A 26,884-nucleotide genomic window follows, 5' to 3' on the forward strand; every position below is an offset into this window, starting at 1 on the left:
ATTAAGCATAAGTGGTTGATTCTGGCTGCCACATGACATAAATTACCAGCAAATTGCTCTGTAAGATTTCATTATAAAGTACATGCTGTTGGGAATGATTTGTTGCTTTAGTCCTGAACTTTTATTTGTTTGCCAGGGCTTGGAGGCCAATGGCAGAACTTAACTTTTTTTTTTTTCTTTTTTCCTCCCAAATCACACATATCTAGAATTGATGCTATTTACTTGTCTTATTTTGCTTTTCAAATCTTCTTTCTTTTTACTTTTATCCAAAAGCCAAGCACAAAAGGCACTTGTTGGGAGATGTTAGCATCTTGCATTAAGAGCCACAAGGTATTTTTAGTAAATGCAAAGCAACATTGGATTCGTGGAGCTTTTCCTGGGCTGGTGTGGAGCTCTGCAGCACTCCTGGCTTTAACTGAGCAATAACGAGGCTTAAATGTAGCTCCTGGGAGAATAATAGATCTGAAAAGTGATGATAGTTCCAACGGGAAGGCTTTATATTTATAGATTGTTAAGGCTGAAAAAAAACTTCATCACCATCTGCATAAAAGTTCTCTTGGCAGATCTGTTTTTAAAGCCTCATTCACTGAGCAAATCATAGTCAGGGAATGGTTCTAGAATCATAAAAGCTTCCTGAGGCCAGCAAGTTGCACTGAAGTCTGGGGCCATCACCCTGTCCTCAGTGAGCAGCAGGAATCCCTCCAGGGTCTGGGTGCTGAGCTGCACAGGAACCTCTCAGAGGCAATTTGATATTTCTGGGTCTTGGCCAGGATGCAGGAACCATTTTTCCTCCTCCATAGCCTGGTGGTTTGCTGGGTCTTGTTTTGGCCCAGGGTGGTAGGGAGAAACTCAAGGGAGAATGAGCACCACAATTCTCTGTCTGCTCAGGTGGGCAGGGGGACAGATGTAAGAGATGTGGCATTGCTGGTTCTGTTCTGGTTTTGATGACACAGGAGAAATAGGAAAAATCCAGTGCTGTCCCTTGTGCAGGATGGTGCCCTGGCATTGCACTCCTGCTGGGATGGCCTCAGCCCCAGTGCTGTTGTTGTTACAGCATCTTCAGGGCTTGTTTCTCCATTGTAGAAATTCCAGAAGAGAGATATTGAGTCCAGTATTTTTTAGGAAAAAAAAAAAAAAAAAAAAAAAAGAAAAAGTCGTACAAAAAGGCATTTTGAAAAATTCCAATGAGATGAAGAGCTTGGAGGAGAGGAGAATGAGGAGTGACCTCGTTCATGGATAGAATTGTGTAAAGGGTGAGTGCCAGGAGGATGGAGCCAGGATCTGCTCAGTGATGCCCCAGGACAGGACAAGGGGCAGTGGGTGCAGGTTGGGGCAGGGCAGGTTCTGTGTAAACATAAGGAAAAGCTTTTTCCTTGTGAGGCTGAGGGAGCCCTGGCCCAGGCTGCCCAGAGAGGTGCTGGAGTCTCCTTCTCTGGAGCCTTTCCAACCCCCCCTGGATGTGTTCTGTGTGTCCTGCCCTGGGGGATCCTGCTGGGGCAGTGGGGTTGGACTGGGTGATCTCTTGGGGTCCCTTCCAGCCCCTGACATTCTGGGATTTCTGTGACTTCTCCTGCAATAACTGCTGAAAACACATTTCTGAAATATGATGAATTCAGCTAAGGAGGAGAAGCAGAGACCTTTCAGGCCTTTGCAAGGCAGGCAGCAGGGTTTGGGGTTTTTTTGTGATCTGAGGAGAGAGTTCATCCCAACAGCTGGAAGGGCACATCTGGTAGAGCAGGGAGAAAAAGTAAATAGAGCACAGGAGACAGAGCAAGTCTGGTGCCTAAATATTCTTCTCACAACAGTTCCCTGGTCTGAGCAGGTAGTTCTGCTTACACATTCTGTAAAAATCACATCTTGAGTTTGTCTCCCACTGAGAAGTTGAATTCATGAAGTAAATAACCAGAAGGCTTCTGAGGAGATTTGAATAGAGGAAAAAACGTGGGTTTAGCAGCAGGGAAGGGGATGATTTGATCAACAGCAGTTTGGGTAGTTCTGGTCTGGAGGAATGAGATGTGACAATAGATGTGCCATAGAAAGCAGGTTCTGGTAGGAGTCCTTTCAGATGTTGCTTTGAGTTGATCTCCATATAATTAAGCCTTTTGGTGTCTGCTCCTGGGAGGACAAGAGACAGGTATGGAAATCTTTTCCCCATATCTGAATTTAAAACAAGCTCCCTGGGGTTTATCAGATCTTCAGATCAATTTTTTTTTTTACCCAACGTGTTCATTCCCACCTGACACAGACAGAGGGGTTGATGCCCATCAGCTGCTGGTGGGGAGCAGCTCCAAGAGGAGGCATCTCCCAGGGCTTGCAGCAGCATCCAGCATGATGGCTCCAAGAGAAGACACCTCCAGTTGTTGTCTGGCATCACAACATTGCTGTGGGATTGCAGTCTCATGGCTGGGTCCCTAAAACACTTGGAGACCAAGAGTGTGGCCAGCAAAACTAAAAGAAAAGCTAATCACAGCTCAGTCCTTCCTGCAGAGCTGACAGATAATGTTCATGTGAAATATCTCTTCAGCTGAAAAAGGCTTTACAATAATCCTAAAATCCCAGAGTGTCAGGTGGGAAGGGCCCCCAAGGCCCCTCTGCTCCAACCCTTCTCATCTTCTTGTTTCTCTGAGATGTCTCAGCACCCCCTGGAGCTGAGACTTCCAACTTTCCAGAGTGGGGGAATCCACCCCTTCCCCTGGGAGACCATTCCAAGCTCTGACTGTCCTCATGGGGAAACATTTTCCTCTGGTGTCCAATGGGAATCTGCCCAGGAGCAACTTGTGCCCATTGCCCCTTGTCTTGTCCATGGGACTCCTTGTCCATAGGGAGTCTCCAGCTGCTCTGGACCCCCCTTGAAGTCCTGGATCATGGGCAGGAGGTCTCCCCTCAGCCTTCTCTTCTCCAGGCTGCACAGACTCAGTTTTCTCAGCCTCTCCTCATGTGGAGGTGCTCCAGTCCTCTGATCATCCTCAGGGCTTTTCTCTGGACCTTCTCCTGACTGTCCACATCTTTTTTATGGAGTAGGAACCAAAACTGAACTCAGCAGAGGGGGATGGTGACCCTGCCAAGCTCTCTGCCAAGCCTTCATGTCCCTGGTGTGTCCCTGGTGGGTCCCTGCTTCTCCAGACGTTCCCATCCTGGGGAGGAGGGAGAGAAATTTGGGATCCACACCTTGGCTGTGCAGAGGGAGGGAGAGCTGGGAAAAGTTCAGATGCTGCTTCCTTCCTGCTGCCTGGTAAGATTAAAAAGTGTTGCCAGGGTATTGTTCAGATTTATATTTCCAGGCATTACAGTTTTCATACTAATAGAGGGAACAGCAGCACAGCCCAATGAAGATCAGCAGCAGAGGAGTTGCTATTGGAAAGACTTTGGATTTTATACATTTTGTGGTTTTTAGAAGGGCTCATCATTATTCAGTGATCCCATTCCTGCTGCAGGTAGTCAAATAAAGCAAATAATGATTTGCAGATACGGGGGGAGATTTCATGGTGCAGCTTTGCTCATAAGTTATTGGTTGTTTACTCATTGGTACGTTTTTGACTTGCAAAAGTTCCAGGTGCTTTAGCACCAGTGTTTAATCTGAAAACTCAAGGCTAGCAGGGGTGCTGCTTGCTGTGCTTGCTCAGTATTCCCAGGAAACCCAGTGTCCTGTCACAAAGCCAAACCTGGACAAGAAGCATCAGCCAGGACAGTCCCAGCAAATGTCTGTAGCCAGGGGATGCAAATTGGAAAAAAAGAAAAAACTTTACATTGAAATCCAGCTCAGAATCCATCTGACTTCAAATTTAGACCTTGTTAGGTCTGAAATTTAGATTAGCTGGAAAACTGAATTCTCCATCACAAGCTGAGTCTGGCACATGCTGTCACCTGTCTGGGTGAATTGTGAGTCCATCTCCAGCCTGTGGAGAAGGTGATGGGCAAGGAACATGGAATAAAAACCACCTGGTGGCAGGGCTGCTGGTGTGGGCATCCAGGAGGGGAGAGATCACCTTCTCCCTGCACTAAATGGAATTAATATTATTCTATGCTTTGGGCTGCTCAGCCTGGAGGAGGCTCCCAGGTGAGCTCAGAGCAATCTGAAGGGGCTACAAGAAAGCTTGGAGTAGGTTTGTTTACATGAGTGTGTAGTGAGAGGACAAAGGGAAATGGTTAAAAATGGGTTAAAACTTGAAGAGAGGAGATTTATCTTGGAAATTGGGAAAAAAATTTTCTTTGAAAGATTGGGTTGTCCCAGGTTTTCCAGAGAAGCTGTGGCTGCCCCATCCCTGGCAGTGTCTCAGCCCAGGTTGGATGGGGCTTGGAGCAACCTGGGCTGGTGGGAGGTGTCCCTGACCATGGCAGGGGTGGCAATGGAGGAGCTTTAAGGTCCCTCCCAACCCAAACCATAGTCTGGCATTCTACCCACTGGCATGACTCAGTATCAGAGGCTCTGATTGGTGCTGCTTTGGCTCCCAGCTCTGTTGGGAGCATCCCCTGGTGCTTTGGAGAGCCCAAGCTCACTCCTTTCTGCCATCCAGCTCTGCCAGATGTCCCTGGGAGGGTTCCTCCTCTGGGATGCTGCCTGGCACTCAGGACAAAATGATAAATGGAAGAGGTGTCCTTTTTCCTGCTGATTCAGGCCTCTTCTCTCACCTTTCCAGTTCTCCCTGAACTCCAGCCCCAGGTGCCTTGGCTCAGTCACAGCAATAGGAGTCCTGGAGCAGAAAACTGCATTTTATTTTTTTTTTCTGGGAGAATCTGTTGTTAGACCTCCTCCTCAGAAGTGTTCAAGCATTCAGTAATATAGAAAAGCACTATTGGTTTTAAACAAAATCAGCTGCAGACTAATTAGAAAGTGATGAGCTTCAACTGATCCTGGTTTTCTAAGAAGAAAATAGCAGCTGGATGAGCAAGGAAATTATTGAGAGAAAGTCAATTTTCCATTCAGCTGTCAGTTCTTGTTGACCACCACTGATGAAAGCTGCTATTTAACTTGGTTTATGATGGAAAAAAACCCAAAGTAGATGATCTGCTCACCACTGTGTTTCTCTGAAAGGAGTTAGATACAGGAGCTTCCTCATTTTCACATCTTATTCCCTCCCCAATTCTCTCTATCTGGCACCCTGGAGGGGCCTGGCAGAGGCTCACTCATCACCCTGAAGCTGCAGCTTGGGCCGAGCTCTGCTCATCCCTCATTCCTCACCTTGTTCTCAGTGAGGAGATGCCTGGATGTGCTCCTTACACCTCTGGGGGGAGACCTAAGGAACCCCCTTTGCCTCCAGGCTTGTGAGAAGCACAGAAAACGTTAGAAGGGTTGGACCAGATGATCCTTGAGGTCCCTTCCAACCTGACATTCTCTGATTCCGGAAGGGCAGAGGCTTCAGAAGGGTTCAGAGGCTTCAGAAGGGTTCAGAGGTTTCATTTATTGGTCAGATAAAGCATTCTCTGGAGCTGCAGTAAACATACTCTGCAGATGTTCAGCCTCATCGGGAGAAAAGGGTATTTTTTACTTAAAAAAAATATTATAAATATTTATAAATTATTTTTTTATTAAAAAACTAGAGAATACAAGTAGATTTTTAGTTGGCTGACTCTTTGTACATGGGGAGGGCTGAGAAATTCACCTCTCTAACCAAAACCCAACAGCATCCTCCTCAGCATCATCCCCAGCAGCATCCTCCTGGCTGGCAGAGCTCTGTGCATGCCCCATACTCTGCTCCTCCTTCCTCCTTCTTCTTCTACCACTTAGAAACTGGATCTGGCAACACCAAGCATTTCTGGGCTGGCAGGGGGATATTTTTGTGCTGGTCAGTGCTGTGACATTTCATGGGTTGGGCTGTGAGCAGTGGCAGGGCTCGGATCCTGCCCCAGAGAGTTGGGAATGGGACCAAGAGAGGGAAAGCAGATGGGTTGGGATGCCTGGAGAGAGGGAAATGACAGGAAAGCAGGAGACTGCAGGCACAGCTGATGCCTCTTCACTGCCAGCAATGCAGGGGTTAAGATGTAGAGTTAATTCCTGAAGATGTTACCTGTTTGCTTTTCTAGGGTTTTTTGGGGGTTTTTTGGGGTTTTTTTTTTTCATGTTTAAATCTTGGGGATTTGTTGGGTTGAAAATAAACCTCTAAGCTGCTGGGGGGCTCTGCAGCTCCTCTCTCCAACTCCCTGGCAGGAGGGTGTAGGGAGGTGGGTGCTGGGCTCTGCTCCCAAGGGAATAATGATAGGAGCAGAGGAAATGGCCTCGAGTTGCACCAGGGGAGGTTTAGATCAGATATTAAAGAGAATTTCTTTACTAGGGAGCATGGAAGAGGCTGCCCAGGGAGGTGCTGGAGTCACCAGCCCTGGAAATACTTAAAACCCATGTAGCTGAGGCACCTCAGGACATGCTCTAGTGGGTGATGCAGATATTGATAAAAATATTTTATTGGAGGTGATGGTGACAGCTGGAGGCAGTGATCCCAGGGGACTTCTCCAACCATGACAATGCTGTGATTCTGGTCACATTTTCTTGTAGTGAAAATATACCTGAAATAGTTGTGTCCCTTTTCCTTCTTTGTTTCCAAATAGAGATATCTTTCTTTGGTTTGGTTTGGTTTTTAATCTCTTACAACAGTGTTTAAGAAGAAAAGAGACTCTGAAAGATACTCCCCTTTATGCTACCTCCTAATATGAGGATATCTGGGAAAGATAACACTGAACAGGAGGTTGGGGCAGATATTCAGGTGCCATCTGGAGCTGTAGCTCTAATGAACCCTCCAGCCTGGCACCTGCCCTGAGTCCTGAGTAAGGAATGGTTTTTAAAGACTGATGGGAATGCAGTAATTGGTGGTAGGTGTGGATTTTTCCAAGTTTCTTGTGAAGGTCTTTTTCAAGTACGTTGTAAAAGCAGTGGTTGATAAGCACTGTGAATGTGGTGGGTGTTCCCTCCTCCAGTTTTTGGGCTGGGTGTTGCCACCTTTAATAGTGGGGAAGCGTTGGAAGAGGCTGCCCAGGGAGGTGGTGGAGTCACCATCCCAGGGATGTCCAAAAAACGGGTGGATGTGGAGCTTCAGGAGATGATTCAGTGGTTAAGAAGGTCTAGGACTGATGGTCGGGCTTGATCTTGAAGGTCCTTCCCAACCATGATGATTCTATGCTAATCAGTGCTAATTACCAAAGCTGTGCCTCAGGAAGAGGGCTCATTTAGCACTGCCCTGCCTGGGGGTGATGGTCCCAGCAGGATGTCCCCATCCTTCCCCAGCACTGCTCCTGCCTGGCCACACTGAAGGGAAACTCCAAAGCTCTGTGGTTGTCCCTTGGCCCAAAAAGTTGGGAAAAAATTGGTGGTGTGGCCTCTGGAAAGCAAATGTGCATGGACATGGCACAGGGCTGGTTGGTGATGCACAGTTCCAGGCTGGGTCTGCAATTCTAGTGTCACTTACCAGGAGATGTGCAGATGGTTTTTTTCCATTTCTGGACCTGATGTTTTCACTTCACTGAAATAAATCCATTACCCAAGGTTATGATATCTGGGTCTGGGCTTTGGCTGGAAAATTCCTCTTGTCATTTCCATGGGGCTCAGAATAATTGTGGGCTCCACGTTCCCAAAATGTTCTGGTCTTCTGGTCTGGTCTTCTCTGGGTCCTACCATCAGGTTTCACTCAGTCACCTCCACACCCAGCCCAGTAAAACCACAAGGTTGTCAACAGTAAATATTGAATTTTCTGTCTGCTTAAAACACTGAGCAAGATTTGTATGGCCAGCATTCTAAGAAGATCCCCTTTGCCTCCAAGGGATTTTCATGATCCTTTTTTTGCCTAATTCCTCAGCATGATTACCATCTCTCAACTTCTTCACAAAATAGAGCCTATACTTCTTTTGTTGTGTTGGTTTGGGGTTTTTTTTAAGTACCCATGCACTTGTTCTTCACAGGACTATGGGAACCAAGGAAATCTTAGGTCCCAATCTCTATTCTGCCACCAAACCCCACACTGCTTGGCTTGAAACCATATTGCCTTTTTGTAGTCTATGGGGCTCTTGTTTTTTTTTTTTTTCTTTTGTTTTTTTTTTTTCTTTTTTTTTTCTTTTTTTTTCTTTTTTTTCTCTTTTTTTCTCTTCTTTTTTTTTCTTCTTTTTTTCTCTTTTCTTTTCTCTTCTTTTTCTTCTTTTTCTCTTCTTTTTTCTTTTTTTCTCTTCTTTTTTTTTTTTTTTCTTTTTTTTTTTCTTTTTTTTTCCTTTTTTTTTTTTTTTTTAAATGTGTGAATTTTTTGTTTCTGTTCATCTAGAAAAACTACAGTGCTCATTTGACTTTGAAAAGACACAGACTGGAGATGCTCCAGGGTGCTCCAGGTGCTCCAGGAGCTGGGATGCCCCACTCTCCACCTGCTCCTGGAAGCTGCTGGAGGCATTTTCATGGCGATCATGCTCTGCCTCTATACATCCCTGGAGAGTTGTAAATACTAAATAATTTCCCAGTCTAGACTTGTGTAGTGTTTCCACCCATCTCCTATCTGAGAGCTTTGGGTATGGCACTGGGAGAAGGGTTGGGATGGTGGGAAGCCAGGGCAGGTCTCCATGGAAAAGATGGAGAGGTGAGGATGTTGTTCCTTCTCCTGCCTCCTGGGGAAAGGGTCCTGGGCTCTGGGGAGTGGTTTGGTGGTGCCAGTTGGGTATTCCTTGGAAAAGAGAGCACTGGGGGTTATGGAGATGCTCTCCAGACCTTACCATCAGCCTGGCTGCTTCTCCACATTAGCCAGGAAGCTGCTCTGATTTTTTTTTGTCTTCATTTTTTTGGTGGTGTTCTCTTTCCTACTGCCTTAAATAAAACCAAGTCAAGAGCTGGAAAGCTTAAAAAAAAAAAAAGAAAAAAAAAAAGCCATTTCATTTTAGTTTGCAATTGCATATGAAAATAATCCTCAGAGTAGCTGGAGGCAGATGGAAAGAGCTGCTGGGGGGATGGAGAGATGTGGGAATAAGGACTGTGGTGGGGTGGAAATTGTGTAAGGCTTTTGCCAGCGTGGTAATGAGTCCTGCAGAGCAGATGAATAAAGTCATCATGTTTCAGCATCCCTTGATCTGCTGGAGGCTGCATTCCCACCACTGCTTCTTACAGCCCCTCCTAGGCACATTGGGTCTGGCTCTGTTCTATCTTTAACCTCCAGAGCAAAAAAAAAAAAAAAAAAAAAAAATTACAAATCTGGCCTTGAGTTGTCCCAAACTGCTTGTAGGACTTTGGTCCTGATGTTTTTCTCAAGCCCCCTGCATGGAGGCTTCCCTGGCTCTCTTCCCTTCAGCCAGCTCTGGACATCCCTGCCTGTCTGCACCCATATTGAGCACTGGGAAATGGTCACATCATTCCTGGGTCTCCTTGCTGACAGGTACCACTTGACTGGGCTCTGTTGGACTGGGCTTCCTTAGGAACTGGCTTTTCCTTTGCACCAGATGAATTCATGGCATTTGCAGGTTTTGTTGCCAATCTTATCCAATCTTGCTGCATTCTGCTGCTGCTGCTCTCAGACAAATTCAGATTTCAGTCCCCAGCAATGCCCCCAGAAGTGCTGTCCTGCCCAGGAAGGTGAGCAGCAGGCACCTTTGGGTGCCATTGGGTGGCACTAAGTGGCTTTGTGAGCCCCCACCACCCAGTGATGGGGAGCCCAGCAGCTCTTCTGTCCCTGGATCTCCAGGGCTTCAGATCTTTCCCTAACAGAGAAGCAAACCCCTCCATCCACACCACTGCACCCTCACCCCTGACAGCCTGGGGGGTTGTTCAAGAGCCTTTTACAATCAGAAATGAAAAATAGAAAAAATAGGGAAAAAATAGGAAAACCAGAGCTGTCCTGACAGGGCTGCTGCCTGCCTGCTTCTCTGAGCTGTGTGCTGAGGAAGGCTGCAGAGCTGGAGCCGATTTTTAAGTTGAGAACAAATGGTACTAGAGGAAGGTAAAACCCATTAAAATATTTGCATAGACATTATATATGTTCTCTTGCCTCAGTTGATCTATGGAAGCACATAGCAGGCAGCAGACTGATGCTGGTGTGTGTAAGCAGATGTATTAATGAATCATTTTGTGCTTAGAAAAGCACACAAGCTCCATTGCCAGCAGTGTAATATCTGAGATCTGCTTTGGAACCTGTGAAAGACTTGGTTGATGTGTCCTGGGAGATGAAGTGCTGCCTCTGCTGGGAGGGATAGAAATGCCACACACATTTTCCTGAGAGCAATCTTCAGAGCCTGGGCACGATGGAGCAGAAGCACAGGCACAAAATAAAGAAAAAAAAACCCCAAATAAATAAAATTGAGTGCCTAGCCCAAGCCTTCATTACCAGGCAGGATACAAATCCTAGCAAGGAACTTTCCCTCCCAGACAAACATGCCCTCAATAACTTAAGGAAAGGGAAGAGGAAAGGCTGCCTTGTTAAGCCAGAATGACTCTGAATTTCCACTCCCCATCCCTTAGGGAATAAAATAACTTACAATATGTTTCAATCAGCTATTGGAAACAGCACTTGCTTAAATTGTCTCAGCCTCACTGGCATCTGAAATATGTCTTACTTTGGCACCAGTCTCTGGCTGGGTGGCAGGGTCCCCACCTCCCTGCTCCATCCCAGCCTGGTCTGCAAGGCACCTGGTCTGGTCCCTGCTTCACCTCAGCCCCTGAGAAGATGGGGTCTCATTTAGGCTCTCACTCATCATTTACTGCTTTATCATTTACTGGTCTTGTTTTCTGTAGTGCAAATCCTACCCCAAGGTTACTCCTTCTCCATAGCTGCCATAGATTCTTGTTAGCAAGTTCCTATTTCAGGAACCAAACAGAAAGTGGCAACAAATGCAAGAGAAGCTGAAGCAGAGGCATCAGGGTTTTTTGTGCTCATTCCTGTTGCTAGAGGTGGGAGAGGAAAACTAATTAATTTGCTTAGGCTAAAATGTGAGTTGGAGAGAGCAAATCAGCAGGTAACATCTCTGCTCAAGGCCACACAGACAAAATAAATGGACTGAATGGTGTGTTTCCTCCTTAACAAATCTTACAATAAAGACCATGATATGATCTGTGCCGTGAAGAGGAGCTGTCTGCTCTAAAACAAACAAGCATCCTCACTCTCATTCCTCTTGATAGCTGGGGAGCCTTCATTTTCCATTTAATAATCCCCAAGACATGAATGTGCTAAGGCTAAAAAATTCATGAACCATTAATATGAAGCCTGTTCCAACTCCAGACTGTTTGCATCCCAGAGATAATTGTTTAAGGGAATGAACTGTGTACTCTCTTTGTGGCTTTTGCATACATATTTTTCAAAAACTACTCCTGGAATTATGCAAGATAGGAATAAATACAGCAAAGGAAATTAAATCAAATTGCTAAAGCCTTGAGGAAGAGGTAATGCAAATGAATTAAACACATAGAGGTTCCAAACATCTAGGGAGTAAGTTTCCTTCTGAGCATCTCAGAAGATGGCTGAGACAGTAGCACCTTCACTGGCTGTGGAGTCACTGCCTTGTAAAACAAATAAAAAAAAAAAAACTTAGAAAAATAAACTCTGGCTACAACACTATTGTAGTGTTTATCATCCCTTTCCTTTCCCATTAAAGTTATTACCTGCAAAAGTGGAACTCTGAAATGAGCAACCAAAGTTAATTTTCTTTTTCTGTCACTGGGTATCATCTGTTTGTGGTGGATAGATGGCAATTCTGTATTTTAAAGACTATTTTGACCTTAAAGGCAAGGGAAACTTTAATTTTAAAGCTATTTATAAGTCTGAAGTATCTTATAAGTAAATAAACCAGGGGAAGAAGGGAGGGGAGACTGAATACCAATAAATGCTAAAAGTCACTAAGGAAGAGCTGCTGTGGAGAGGTGAACAGAGAATTACTGAGCTCAGTGCAAGAAATGGAAACATCAAAACAAACCAAAGAGGGAGGGAGGACATCATTACAAACCAGAGACAAATTTGGGATGTTTAAACATTAAATGTCCCTCTAAATAATGGGAGAAAATGACAGCAAACTCCTCCATTAAAGGCTGGTTAACACACCCCAGGTGGAGTTTCAGAAAGTCTCAAAGCTCTCCAGTGCCCTCTCTGCTCTCCAGGACCCAGGGAGGATGCTGGGCCAAGAGGCTCCTCAGGCAGATGGGTTTTAACCATCCTCAGGTTGTATTTTCTCTATGCTAACCTGCATCCAGATCAAAGCTGGTGAAAATTTACCTGGATTTAAAAGTCTATTATGGTGCTGGCTGGGAAGGTGAAGGTTTTAGGGATAAAGAGGTTATGGATGTGGAACTGTCAGGGCTGAAATGGAAAGGGAAACTGGAGATCTTCCTTCTCAGGGTGGAGAAATGACTCAGTGTGGGTAAATATTAGTAAATTTGGTTAGTGGTTTCTCCAATAGCTTTTTTATATCATGATTTAGAAGGTATTTGGAAAGTATGACAGGTTAGACAGGTTGTTTAGAGGAAAACAGGATAATCTGTGGAAAGCAGAGCAGGCTTGCTGAGCTAAAGAGCTCTCCCTTAGAAGGAAGCTGGGATCTGACATCTTTTCTTCCCCAAGAATAAGCCTTCAGCTTTAAACCATCAATTCCCTGCAAAGCTGCTGCCTTGGGTAACTATCAGAGAAGCAGAATAGTGTGGAGATTGCAGAGTGAGGGCAGAGGAAGGGGCTGCTGGGTTGTATTGGAAGGGCAAAGATCCCAGAATGGCTTAGGCTGGAGACATTAATAACAGATTTATCTTCTTTTGTATTTATTTATTCTGTGTCTGGGCTCAAAGAATGGGTGTGCTGTGATGAAATGTTCCAGTGACACAAAATTAGGGGATATTATCAACGGATAAGGCTTGTGGTGATGAGGATTCAGGATTTCTGGCCCATTTTTGGCAGCTAACCACAGCTGTACTGTGGAGCAGTTAAGAATCTGGCATCAAGATTACAGAAATCCATATGAGATTTGACCTCCAGAGAGGAATGGTCAGGCTGGGAGTGAGGGGATTTTGAGTCAGCAGCTTCTGCATCATCTCTTATTCATAGTTTGATGGAGAATCCCTGTCTTGGGTAATTGTCCTGGGAGATTATCTGCTCATCCTGCACCACTCTGCTCATCACTGCATCCCACTCCTGATGCTCTTCACCACCTCTCTGCTCCCTTTGCTGCCAAATCATGGGGGTTCTCTCCCAGCAATCCCAAACTTGGATCATGAGACAAGATTCATGGTGATTGTCACAATCAGCTACAGAAGTGAGAGGTGGATGTCCTGAGCTTTGAGCAGTGTTGCCTTCATATCATGGTCTCCAAAATTTACCTTAATTCCAAGTATTCTGTGGTTATCTGGGTTCTTGTCTAAGCAGGAGGTATCTGGATGTCAGGAAAAAATTCTTTACTGGAAGAGTGGTGAAGCATTGGAAGGGGCTGCCCAGGGAGGTGGTGGGGTCACCATCCTGGGGGTGTTCCAGCAGAATTTAGTTGTGGTGCTTCAGGAGCTGGGTGAGAGGTTGTGGTAAGTGGATTATGGTTGGACTTGATGATCTTGAAGGTCTTTTCCAACCTGAATGATGCTTTGTTTCTATAAAATATCATAGCTGGGGGTCAGCAGCTCTAAGCAATGATGTCTTTGCACTGTGATCTCCAAACTTTTTCCTTCAAGTATTCTGTGGTTAGCTGGATTCTTGGCTAAGCAGGAGGTGGTGAGCAGCAGGACATGTGAAATTCTGGGTCCTAATTTACAGGAGCCCCAGGAATCTGTTTACAGCTTCTATTATGTAGAAAATTAAATATAAAGAGGCTGAAGGTGATTGATATTTATAATGGAGCCACCAAAACCAACCTGAGACCAAGATGCTCTTGGAGAGGTAATGGGAAGAGAGCTCTGAGAGGAGCATGGTGAGGACTCTGTGGAGATTGGGTTTATTGCTGGGCCCATCAGGGATTTTCTAATTTTATGGCTTTTGTCAGTAAGGCAGCTCTTTTAGTAGGGATTCAAAGACTTCATGTATCTTACTGGCCCAGGAGACTTTTCAGGATTTCTTTCTCACGGATTTATTTCAGGATTTCTTTCTTTCAAAAAAAAATTAAAAAAAAACCAAACTATTGTGTCTTTTAAAGAGCCACCCAGTCTTGTCACTCACTGCTTTGCATCCCATTGCAAACACACACGTTTTTCAGACCGTTTCCCTGATCTAAAGAGCTGAGCTGACAAGAGCTGAGTGCCAACATGATTCTCTTATCCTGCCCAGGTTGCCCTTGTGCTTCTGCAATGATTGTTATCCAAAGGCAGACAGGAGGGTGAAGTTAGGTTTTTGCATAACACTGCATGCAATTCTATGTCTTATTTATTTTGTATTTTGCTGGAATCAAAAGTCTGTCAGAGTTGGTGGCTGCAAATCTAAGTTATTTAAGGTGCAGTTTAATTCAAGTTATGGGGAAATGGCCCATTTTATGCTTCCTGGAACAGCAAAACTACCACCTGAGTGGATAAAAAAGACTAACATATGATTATTTATATTTGTCAAAGCCTCATGGCAGCTGCCAGGATGGAGAGTGCAGAGTTCTCTGCACTTCATCTCCTGCCACAGGAAAGTGAGGTCCCTCATTCAACACAGCATCATCACTGCTTAAGCTCTGTCCCATCATTGTTGCCTTATGAGTGGACCTAAAGCAAGTCAAGGCTTTTATATGTTCTTTTTTGTTGTTTGTTTGTTTTAAACTTTATTCAGAAAGCCCAGTGTGTTGGAGTGTGGGTGCTGTGAGAGGCTCAGGGGGGGCTGAGCCTCCTGGGCTGTGTGGGTGAAGGAGCCCTTGAGGGATAACATTGGGTTAAACATCACAGGGGTGAAGCAGCTCTGGGACTTTGGACACCATGGTGCAAAGACATCATTGCTTAGAGCTGATGGCACCCAGCTGTGGTATTTTATAGAATCAAAGAATCACTAAGGTTGGGAAAGACCTTCAAGTACTCATCAGAAAACAAGGAGCAAGTGATGCTTTGGCTGTGCACATTCCTGTCACCAGCTGATGAGGAGTCACTGAGGTTGTGTGCTGATCATTCCTGAGTTCACAGAATCATGGGATGGTTTGGGTTGGAAGGGACCTTAAATCTCCTCCATTGCCACCCCCTGCCATGGTCAGGGACACCTCCCACCAGCCCAGGTTGCTCCAAGCCCCATCCAACCTGGGCTGAGACACTGCCAGGGATGGGGCAGCCACAGCTTCTCTGGGAAACCTGGCACAGGGGCTCAGCACCCTCACAACAAACTATTTCTCCCTCCCATCTCCTCTCCATCTCCCCTCTTGCAGCTGGAAACCCTTCCCCCTCATCCCATCCCTCCCTGCCCTTGTCCCCAGTCCCTCCCCAGCTTTCCTGGAGCCCCTTCAGGCACTGGAAGGTGCTCTAAGGTCTCCCCATTGCAGCTTTCATTGCAGGGATGGGGCAGCCACAGCTTCTCTGGGCAACCTGGGACAGGAGCTCACCACCCATCTTTCAGAAAAAGTATTTTTTTCCTAACATCCAACCTAAATTTCCCCTGTTCAAGTTTTAAACCATTTCCCCATGTCCTCTCACTACCCCCATGTCACAACCCCTCTCCCAGCTTCCTTGTAGACTTCATCCCTTTGGGATTCGGGTTATGCCAGGGGGGGTTTCACCTTTCCCAGGGGGGGTGAGGGGGCTGCTTAACTCCGTCCCTCCCACTGGAATGTGCCTTCTGAATCTCCTGCTCTGCCTCCCCCAGACCCCCCAGCCGTGGAGCCGACCTTCCTGGAGATCCGGCAAGGGCAGGGCCGCGGTGTCACCATGAGCTGCCGTGTCCTCAGGGCCTATCCCACCCGTGTCCTCACCTACGAGTGGCGCCTGGGCGGCAAAGTGCTGCGCAGCGGGCAGTTCGACCTCCAGGACTCCAGCCAGTACACCCTCAGCAGCCTCTCCAGGGACAGCTACGGCATCTACAACTGCAACATCATCAACGAGGCGGGCGCGGGACGGTGCAGCTTCCTGGTGACAGGTAGGATGGGGGGGACGAGTTGGAGGTGACGTTGGGTGATGTTGGTTCTGCTCGGGTGAAAGCATCACCAGAGGGATTGGGAGTTCTGTGAGACAGAGCTGGAGGTGTCTGGTTTGGATTCTGGAGAGGCTGGGGATTAAAGAGGGGGTGGGGATTGGGTTAGTGGTTTGGGGATCAAGAGTTGTAGGAAATCAAGAAATGTGATCAAGACTTATGGTCAAGAGTTGTGGTCAAGGTTTCTGATCAAGACTTGTGATCAAGACTTCTGATTAAGACTTATGATCAAGACTTGTGGTCAAGAAACATGATCAAGAAATGTGATCAAGTCTTGTGATCAAGAAATGTGACTTCTCTGCAGGCTTTGGGTGCAGAGTCATCAGGCACCTTGTGAGGTTTGCAGTGTTTTGGTTTCACAGAATCACAGAATGTTTAGGTTGGAAGAGACCTCCAAGCTCACCAGTCCTTGGACCAACACCACAGCCAACTAATAACCCACATCCCTAAGGTCCAAACCTTTTCAGTGCCTCCAGGGATGGTGACTCCAGCCCTGTCCTGGGCCATCCCAATGCCTGACAGCCCTCAAGGTGAAAAAACATTTCCTAACATCAGCCTAAAGCTCCCCTGGGGCAGCTTCCATCCATTCCTTCTGGGATTTGGCTTCCATCAGCACAGCCAGGGACGGTCTTATCCCAGTTTTATAAGGAGAAGAGGCTGCTTCCCTCTTTTCTTCCATTCCACACAGTAAGCTCAGAGAATTGGGGTGGATTTCCAGGCTACCAAGTACAGAGTGGGGTTGAAATTTGTTCTTTTTCTCCAAAAGCAAAGGGTTTTGTGACATTATTCCACCAGCTCAGAGGCTCAGGGAGGGTGTGCAGGGATCTGTTGTGTAATTCCTGTGCTAGATAGACACAAACTTCCTGTTTTTTCATCTCTGGATCTTGGATCTGAATGCCAAACTGGGTTTTTAGGATGCAAGCCTTGATTATTCCTCGATTAGAAATTAGTTACCATGGCTTGAAGACTCCATCAGGATCTGCTGATCCTGCAGCAGATGCTGTGCCCAAGCTGAGGTTGCTGGAGTCACATCAACTCTATGTTCCTCATCCCTCTCACCTGCTTCTCCAGCCTTTTTTTTTTTTTTTAGAATTAATGGAAGGGGAAAAAAAGCATTTTTATCCTCTGAAGCATCTCTTCCCAAGGTCAGGACCCTCCTGTTCCTCTGCAGCAGCTGAGAGGGGTGTCCAGCTGCCTGCCCCATGTAGGTCAGCATGAGTATTCCCAGCCTGCCTTAGGATTTTGGAGCAGTAGCCCCATTTCTGCTCAAAATCCCCCCAGTCAGCTGCTTGAGCTGGGATGGTGTGAAAATAAAACATCAAAAAAAGAAACTCAGAATGTTCTGAGGAGAGCAAGCTAAAAAGGATCCCATCCTAGTTGGGTTTTTATCCTTTTTTTTTAACCAAGTTGCCACCATCAACAATTGAGGTTTTGCTACTGGGGTTACTGGCAGCCTGGCAGGTCCCTGAATCCTGCTGGATTTTAGGGAAGTGGGAAGCAGGCATGGATTTAATGGAAAAGCTGCTGAGCTCCTCTCAGAACCCCAGCCCTCAGCCCTGGATATCAGAGCAGCCCCTCCCTACACACCTCTCCTGGGCTTAAAAGGAACAATTGAGTGCAGCTCCCTGGTACTTTTCAATTTGATTTTGAAGGGAAAAAACGTGGGTCTGCCTTCAAGTTATTTTTTTTTTTTTTAACTTAGTTGAGTGGCATCTGTTGGGCAGGGATGTCATGGGGCCAGCAGCACAGGGCCCAGAGGTGCTGGGAGCACCATGAGCATCCCCATGAGTGGTGGTTTGGCTTCTTTCAAAATGTAACCAAACCTTTGGCTGACATCATTCCCAGACTGCCTGGGAGGTATTGTCACAGCTGCTGACTTCTCCAGGTCTTTGGAATTGAATCCAAAAGGTGGCTCTGAAAGGAATGGGAGGAAAAGGCTTTTTCCTCTAAGGAGTCAATGCAGTTCAATGTATTGTTCATAAGGCTTTGGCCCCAGACTGGGGAAGCCTATTCTAAGACAATTATTTTGCCTAGATTGGGGCCATCTGAGTGGCTCTCTGTGATTTATTACCATGGCCCAGCAAAACACATAACTGAAAATTAGGCCTGGAATGGTTCTGTGATGTACTCTGTCTCCCATCCCCTCCACGTGCTTTGCCTGGGCTTAGTTTATTGTGAATTTGTTCTGAATGGTTGTGTGGAAGATGCTGAAAGTAACACTTCTGTTATGACTTTGGTGCCTTCCTTAGTTTTTTAAGGTGAAAACCAACAAGTATTTGGTAAATATGTGCTTTGACATGTGGCACTGAAACTGCTCTCAGCTGTATTCTGGTCCCAAGCCTCATCAGGACAAGGTTGGGTTCAAGACTGGGTTTGCCAACCCCAATTATTCTCTGATTCTGTAAAAACGATGAAGCAGTTAAAAAGGAGACTTCCATTGGCCCAGGAGTGTGGACACAGGAAGGGAATGGGTCACTCCTTTGGCACACAGGTGGATCAAAAAGCCAAATAAATAACTCAGGAGCAGGGAGCTGGTGATGGTGCAGATATTATCATGTGGTTGGGATAACTGGAGTGGTTGTAGCCCCTTTCTACTTGGTTTTATTTCCATTTTTTCATGTAGCAGCTACAATCTGCTGCAATGCTGAGGCTGCAGGAGCTGCAGGGAAGCACTGGTATTCTGAGAGGGTTTTTTGGTACAGTATTATAAGATGTAAAGATTTATACTTGCCCAAGGGTTTACAAAGCCTGGTTTTACCTGGGTTGTATTTTGAGCCAGATTTGAGAAGATGCAAGCAAAATAAGCCAAGGGTGGAAAGGGGGTTTGATTGATATCAAGTGGTGGCAGATTTAACCTGCTATCCTCTGAAAAACAAACAAGAACATAGAAGGGAAACTGTATTTGTGTGAAGGGAAAGTTGAGTTCACACCACTTGCAGCTTTGCTCTCTCTGTGTTTTATTCTGTGGCTGGTCGTGCACATCATGTCCACACAGCAACAAAAAATACCTTCCTGGTGTCCTTCAAACCCTGGCAAGGCTGGAAGCAAATGGGAAAGACAAAAAAACAGAAAAAAAAAAAGAAAAAAAAAGAAAAAAAAAAAAAAAAAGAAAAAAAAGAAGAAAGAAAACAAAAAAAAAGATGTACAAAATGTTATGAATGGCCCAGAAGCCTCCATGCAGGAGGAAGGATTTGGGTGCTGGAGGGACAGGAAGGTCCCCTCTCCCTGGAGAGGCATCTGGCATGGTGGGTACTCCAGAAATGAAATGGACCTGGAGCCCTCCCTGGGTCTCATCCTGGTTCCTGCCACCCCAGGGACACTTTCTAAAAATATATCTCAGGTCCCTTTGAGGCAGGGGATGTTGACTCAGCTCTGGACCCATTTGAGGTGTGTGCCAGCTCATTTTATCCTCAGTTCTAAGCAAAATATCCCCCAGAACTGAAGCAAAGCCCATTCCTGACTCCTCCTCCCTGCACTGCAGCCTTCACCAGGCAATGATGTGCTGCAGTGCTCTGGTCCAGCAGGAAAACTTCTGCCAAGTCAACTCTGAGCCTCAAACATGGGCAAGTAGGGAGTAATAATATGATTTTATGCTCCAGTTCTTTGTCTGGAGAGCCTTGCAGTAATCATGCAGTTATTTTAGCCAGGGAAGGAGCCTTGCTAGCCAGTACCCTCCTGCCACTGGTCAAAGCCCTTCCTTACCCCTCTTGGAGGACAGTGGCCATGGTCCTGTAGTCCAGGATCTGCTGGCAGGTGACATCCCTGCCTCTTTCCTTGGAGACTTGGGAAGAAATGATGTGGATCTGCAGATGTAAAAAGGTTTGGTGTTTCCCAATGGCCTCTGTAGCTTCCTCAGCTGGGAGGTGGCAGGATTCCTGCTCCATTCCCTGCATCCTCCAAGTTGGATGCACCTGCCTATGCTGAAAACACCCAAGCTCTGAAATCACCATGGAATCACAGAGTTCTGGAGGCTGGAAAAGACCTGAGATCACCAAGTCCAGCCTTGGGTCTTAAGCTGACAAATGAACGGCAGCCAGGAGTGGGCAACTGGAGCATCACTGCAGAGCTCCTGCAAACCCAGGTGGGGCTCTGCTCCAACAGAGAGGAGACAGAAGAGAGATCCACGATGGCATTGGGCAGATAACACACTAGTAGTGAGATCACCATGGAATCACAGAGTTCTGAAAGCTGGAAAAGACCTGAGATCACCAAGTCCAGCCTGTGACCTAACCTCACCACATCAGCTGCTGCCTGGCCTGGACTTCCAGGCATGAAGTACATGACTTGTAGCAGGGTCAAGATCCAAACTGCAATCATTTCATATACTGAGGGCTGGATATACTCATACACTGAATTATGTCATGACTTGAGCTCTGTCACTCACTCTCATCAGCAGGAAGATTTCCAGTTATGTTTTTCAGGCTTAAAGCTGTGTGCTTTCCACTCTCCTCAGTGAGCACAGGGACAGTGACTGCAGAGCTGGTTCTTCTGGGCTAATTAACACAAGGTGCTGATGAAAAATGAAATCTAGAAAAACATTTTTCCTTTTTTCTCTTCCCTTCCTGCACCAGGAGGTGATTTTGCCTCAGCAGTATTAAAGCCCATTCGGCTGGGACAAAAGAAATATCTGCATCTCAGTCAGAAGTGTCCATTTAATTTCAGAAATGGGATCAGAATGGTGAATGAGAGACACAGGGGTGTTACTGGGACAGGCTGGTGACAGCTGCTGGTATTTTAGGAAGCCTTTGTGGGAGAGGCAAGCACTTTGGGTGGAAACAGAGACATTTTCTTCTCTTAGAATAAGTCAAATACTCTCCTTGGTAGAAACACTTCTGTTCCTCATCTTCTCATTTCCCTCAGTGGGAATTAAGGAATGATATTTGCTTTGTTCTTTTGAATATTTATTTTTTTTCTTTTAACATGTGACGTTATTTCTTCTAAACCATTTGCCATCAGTATTTTTGGCAGAGCAAAACCCTGCTTTGACTGAAAGGCTGAAGAAAAGGGATTCACTTTGGTGAACTCCAGATTTCTCATGTAGAGTTGGCACCAGAGGGCTTGAGGGTTGGTAGATTTATTTTATTTTAATAATAATCTTCCCTGTTGATGCTACCTGCTTCACTTCTAGTGTGTTATCTCCCCAATGCCATCATGGTTCTCTCTTCTGTGTCCTCTCTGTTGGAGCAGAGCCCCACGTGGGTTTGCAGGATGCTCCATGGGTTTCCAGGAGCTCTGCAGTGATGCTCCAGTTGCCTGCTCCTGCCTGCCACTCATTTGTCATCTTAAGATCTCTCTCTCTTTGGTGTTATCATTCCTGCTTCTTATTTTCAGTTTTGTGGGGTTGTTTTGTTGTGGGGTTTGTTTGGGTTTTTTTATCATTATTTCCTGCTGAGTTTGGTTTTTGTCATTTCCCCATCCAAAGGCAGAGCAGGGTTTGTCTTTGCAGCCGTGTGCCCCGGGGCAGCAGCGTGGGGCCTGCCAGTGTTCTGCCCCATTACAGGGAAATTCAATTTACCCATTTCCTCCCTCCAAGTATTTCTTAGACACTTGATAGGTTTCCCTCCAGCTTGAGGCAAATTTAGTCCTCATACAATGGGGAGAGGAGGGGGGGTGTGGGAATTCGTTCTTTTTGCCTCCTTGCTGTCACCCACCTCATCCTCCCCCCCTTCTACTCTGTTCTCTCCACGTGGCCCAGGCTGGTTTCAGAACATGGATGAAAAAAAAAATCACACAAGGTCAAAGAATGTCCACACAAAGACATCAACAATAGACACAAAAACTCTTCTAGAAAAGCTGACTTGCACTGTCAGGTACCAGGATTCTCTGACCCTTCTGTATCCCCTCATGGTCCTCTGCTCCCAAATCCTTGGTTTTGCCTTTTCTGAGCATGAGACAAATGATTTCTTTTGCTAATTCTTAAGCCTGTCATGAAGATGACTTGAAACAAAGCACTTCAGAATCATCACTCTTTGACATCTGAATATTCCTGGGCCATGTCTGCGTGGTCTGGGGATGTTCCTGAAACCAAAGCATTGCATGTGGACAGAATTTCTGCAGGTTCTTTGTGAGTGCCTGCTGGCTCCAGAGCACGGAGCTCTAACCTACTTAGTTGCTTTTAGGTACTTCAGCTGCCTGGAGATGAGCCCTGACATTTTCCTCAGCAGCTGAGCTACTCCTGGTAGTTTGGCCCTGGGTTGTTCCCATCTGTCAGCAGGAGCTCAGCTCCTTCCCTTTGATGGCCAATTTTCTGATGGTTATCCTGTTGAAATCTGCCCAAGTGCAAGGCTGAGACTAAGGGCTGATTCCCTTTGCTCTTTATCTTCTTCTCTTGGGTAGTGTTATTGAGAGCCCTGGATTGAATTTTCATCTCCTTGCTGCTGATTTACAGCCTGAACAAAGATGCTATCACAGTGATGTCTGTTTGGGAAAATTGCTTTAAAACCATGCAAAAGTGGAGAATAGTGCTTCTTTTTTTTCTTGTTTTTTTCTTCCCTTTATGTCCTATCCTTTTTTTTTCCTCTCTCTTAAGAATTCAATGCTAGCAAGACCAGCTGGCTTATTTTCCTGGCTGTCAGGAAAAGCAGAGCCCACTGACTTCAGTGGGATGCTCAGGTGCCCATCAGCTTGGGGAGGTGAAGCCACTCAGCTGGTCCAGCCCAACTCTTCCTCCTGAGTGGGTCTTCCTGGAAGAAACTGGTGTGACACTGGTTTGCAGATGCCCATGTGCCCTTTAGTTCTTCTCACCAGATGGCTGAGCTGGAGGCTGTGTTCAGGTCTTGTGCTCAGGTGAGGGATCCCAAGAAATGATCACATCTGATTATCAGCATGGGTTTTGGGGTGTTTCCTTTCCCCAGAAAGCAAATTTGCTGTGATTAGCATCCTACTGACAGAGGGATGGTTTCTTCCATGTGCTTTACTGAAAGAGGAAAGTCCTGGGCATGGCCAAAGCACACCTGAGCCAGGATGGCTGACAGGAGAAGGGATGAAGGAATGGTTTGGATTGGAAGGGACCTTAAAGATCATCTAGTTCCACCTCCCTTTTTGGGCAGGGACGCCTCCCTTTTGTGTTCTGCCCAGTTTTCTGCCAGTTTCCTGGGCACATGTGGGCTCTGTCCTTGAGAAAATCAGGTCCCAGAACTCTGCAAGAGTTTGGGATCTTTCCCTGCAGCATTTCCAACCCATGACCTCCTAAACTGATGGGGTAAATTGACATCTGACATCTGTGAGCTCCTGAAAAAAAAGTAATTCTAGAGATAGGTTAAAAAAAAAGGGTTGAGGCCCATGCTGAGTTATTCAGAATCCCCCAACTCAGGTATTGGCATTTCCACTTTTCAGGGTGGAACAAATAGACTTTCAGGTATGAAACCAGCCCAGGTTTTCGCTCCTCTTTCCTTGCAGGGACACAGCTGTGTTTTGGCAAATGTTAAAAACCAACACTGCTCTGTTTGGGTGTTCTAATACGTGACTGTGGGGGCATCTTTCCTGCAAGCTCAGCTCTACTTAGTGGTGGCAATTTCTGCAGAAATCAGAATTAGAATATCAAATCCAATTAAATAAAATAAAAAATGAGCTGTTTTTTTCTGGAGAAAAGGCTGTGTTAGTAGAGCTAGAAAAGCTTTCTTCTTCTTCTTTGAAGAGCAAATGTAAATGAGTCTGTTGTCAAGAACCTAACTCATTGCTGATCTGTACATTAATTAGGGCAATGACTTTGGGTAGTCTAAAAATGCCAAATAAAAAGGAAGGATACATTGGAGTGAGTCCAGGGGAGGCTAAAATATGATTGGAGAGCTGGAGCAGCTCTGGAGCCAGGCTGAGAGAGTTGGGGGTGTTGAGGCTGGAGAAGAGAAGGCTGCAATGGGGAGACCTTAGAGCACCTTCCAGTGCCTGAAGGGGCTCCAGGAAAGCTGGGGAGGGACTGGGGACAAGGGCAGGGAGGGATGGGATGAGGGGGAAGGGTTTCCAGATGGAAGAGGGGAGATGGAGAGGAGATGGGAGGGAGAAATAGTTTGTTGTGAGGGTGCTGAGCCCCTGTGCCAGGTTTCCCAGAGAAGCTGTGGCTGCCCCATCCCTGGCAGTGTCTCAGCCCAGGTTGGATGGGGCTTGGAGCAACCTGGGCTGGTGGGAGGTGTCCCTGACCATGGCAGGGGGGTGGAATTAGGTGATCTTTAAGGTCTGAGATTCCATGATTCTGTGATGCCATCAGAGCACAGACCAAGGCCAAGTCCTTCTTTTCATCCCTTGGGCTGTTTGCTGGTGGAGCTGTCAGCAGAGCCCTGGTGCAGGATGTTTAAATGATGTGGGTTAGCCAGAAGGTTGGGGTGGGGGTGTTGCAGGTGAACTGTAGGAACATTTTTTCCATGAGTATTTGTTTCCAAAGCTTGCACAAATTTTCAGAGGAAAAGCACTTCAGCTCAGAGTCCCAAAGAACTGACACCCTGGGTCAGGATGGAGTTCAGACCAAAATCTGCTGCTGCTGCTTCTCTTTTGTTCCCAGCTGAGGGGCAGTATCTGCTTTGTGTGAGAAGCCTTTCACACTTGCACCAGATGGAATATCCACTATCCTCAAAAACTTAAAGTATTAATAGAATACTTATTTTAATTTTTTTAGATAAACCCAGCAATCTTTAGGTGGCACACAACAGAAATGGCTTGTTAGCAGAATGAGAAAGAAGTGGAGACCTACAAAGGTTTAAGTCAGGGAGGTTAAAGCCAGCAAAATGCAGTATGTTTTTTTAAAAAAAATGCTGAGTTCAAAGAAAACTTAATCCAACATGAAACCAGCTTCTTCAGTGCAGCACAACAGGGTTGGGTTGGTTTTTATTTTCCTCAACTGCAGGATTCTTATTTGTGCTAATCTAAATAATTGATACGAATCCAGAAATGAGGTCCCATCAAAGCTTTTCAAAGGAGGTTATTTTTTTTTTCCCCTCCATCAATTTTGTGGCCTGTAATAAAAGTATATGTGTACTTTGGGAAGAGCCCTCTGGATGTGGGAATGTACTTTCTGGAGCAGAAGATTGGATGAGTGGCATAGTTATTTGTTAAATCAGCCTGAAATACAGAAAAAGCTTGAAGATTTATAAAAAGGATGAAGTGAAAATAATCAGGGCAATCAACAGATTCATGGCCTCATTTTAGGGAGCACTTGGCCATGGAGCTCCCCTACCTCTGTATGGTGCTTGGGTGATGGAGGGAGCTTGAGCACCCCCAAATATCTCTGTGCCCCATACCAAGGAGAAAACAAAATCAGCAAGAGAGGAGAACATTTTCTCCCCAAAACCAACTTAAAGCTTTTCCATTATTTGCATTTTCAGTTTTGTTTTTTTTTTCCAACACCTCTGTGTGCAGACTTGTCCACAGCTGCTGTTCTGCTCAGGTTTTGTGTTCCATGCAGATGATTTATCATTTCCCAGGAGTGTTCATCTTAAGCCAGTGGATGCCTGGCTAAAGCTGAGGTGCAGAGGGAGCAGCAAGCAGGGACAGAGCTGCAGATCCCAACAGTGCCAGGAGCAAGAGAAGTCCTTGATTTCTGCAGAGAGGTCTCCAAGCACAGATGGGATCACTGGTGCCTGGCCCACCTATTTCTTTTGGGGTTTTTTTATTGGTGGTTTTGTTAAAATGGGCTCCTGTGTCTGTGTGCTGCCTGCAGAGTTTGCTGGGTTTCCCAAAGATGTCCCAGTGACTCTGCAGAGCTTAGCAAGGAACTGGGAATTGCAGTGTCTTGGTTGGAAAAACCTCAATGAAGTGGTGGAAAACTGTCATGGGGAAAGCTGAAGGAGACACCCAAGTGTTTGGGATGGCTGATAGCTCAGTGTGGTGTTTTCCCTTTTCCCAGTACACCCATCAGTCACGGGATGGGTCCTTCCTGCCTGTGGAAGAAGCTCTTGGATGTGGTGAGGAATTGTGAGTTTGAGGCAGGACCTTGGGAGACCACTTTAGCACCCATGGACTGTTACATTGAAATGCAGAGAGAGCAACTGACCTGGGTTGGTCTAAATATTGATTATTTCTTTCTGAAGACACCCACCCAAACCCCCTGCACATCCTTGCTGCCTCTAGAGCTGTTTCTCTCAGGAAGATTTGGTGACAAGCTGACTGTAAGTTATTAACTATAAGTTATTAGCTTTCCAGTGAGTCTAAATGAATGTTAGAGGCTATAAACTGTCCATATAAATTACAGGCCCTCATGGAAAGCTTAATGATGGTTGCAGTAACATTTCCATCTTTCCCAAGGACAGGAGAGAATTTCTAACTGTGCCATCCATGAGAAGAGTCTCAAATCCCAGTTTCATGTCTGGAGTCAAGCTGGCAGTGTGTTGGTTTGGTTTGTTTCCTCTAACTTGATGTCTCTGGTCTGGAAAAGTGCTTTCCTACAAACATCTTTTCCCTTCTGAGTGTCACCTCCATGGAAGACCCATCCTGGAGCTGGAGTGGGACATGGACCATCCCTTCTTCCAGGAGAAGCAGCACATGTACTCTATAGATTTGGTTGGTTTTTTGGTTGGTTTTGGGTTTTTTTGTCTCTTGCAGCATGGTGTGCTTCTGGTGAGCAGGACACATCTGTCCTACACATCTGTGATTCTGTGATCCCCCAGTTTGGGAACCCTAGGGGGTCCAACCCCAGCTTTCCCAGCTGCTGCCAGGGCTCTGCTCTGTTCTCAAGCCTTAGAAACAAGAAGTTGGGCTTTAAGGTAGTTGAATGTTTTCTGGTCAGTGGTTAATTCAGAAGCACACAGAAAAATGTCAGCACGGGTAATTTATCCCTTCACTTGTTTAACCATTTCTCATGACTTCCAGACATGGGTGGGTGAAAACAGTCAGAAATGGACAAAATAGTCAAAGACCACACATTCCCTGTATTCTAACCCAAGTGGTCTTCAGCTTTCTGCAGA

General features: G+C 46.0%; 1 protein-coding gene across 1 annotated transcript in view; it reads left to right on the forward strand.

The window, feature by feature from the left end:
• The window catches only part of MDGA2 (MAM domain containing glycosylphosphatidylinositol anchor 2), a gene marked incomplete at its 5' end in the record, with an annotated part of 215,453 nt that overhangs the window by 125,694 nt on the left and 62,875 nt on the right, over positions 1-26,884 (forward strand). Inside the window, one exon of the mRNA XM_030452508.1 lies at positions 15,669-15,938. Coding sequence (XP_030308368.1) covers positions 15,669-15,938 — 270 coding nt within the window. The remainder of the gene's footprint in view (positions 1-15,668; positions 15,939-26,884) is intronic.

Source organism: Calypte anna, chromosome 5A (genome assembly GCF_003957555.1).
Source record: "Calypte anna isolate BGI_N300 chromosome 5A, bCalAnn1_v1.p, whole genome shotgun sequence".
In the NCBI taxonomy this organism is placed as follows: domain Eukaryota; kingdom Metazoa; phylum Chordata; class Aves; order Apodiformes; family Trochilidae; genus Calypte; species Calypte anna.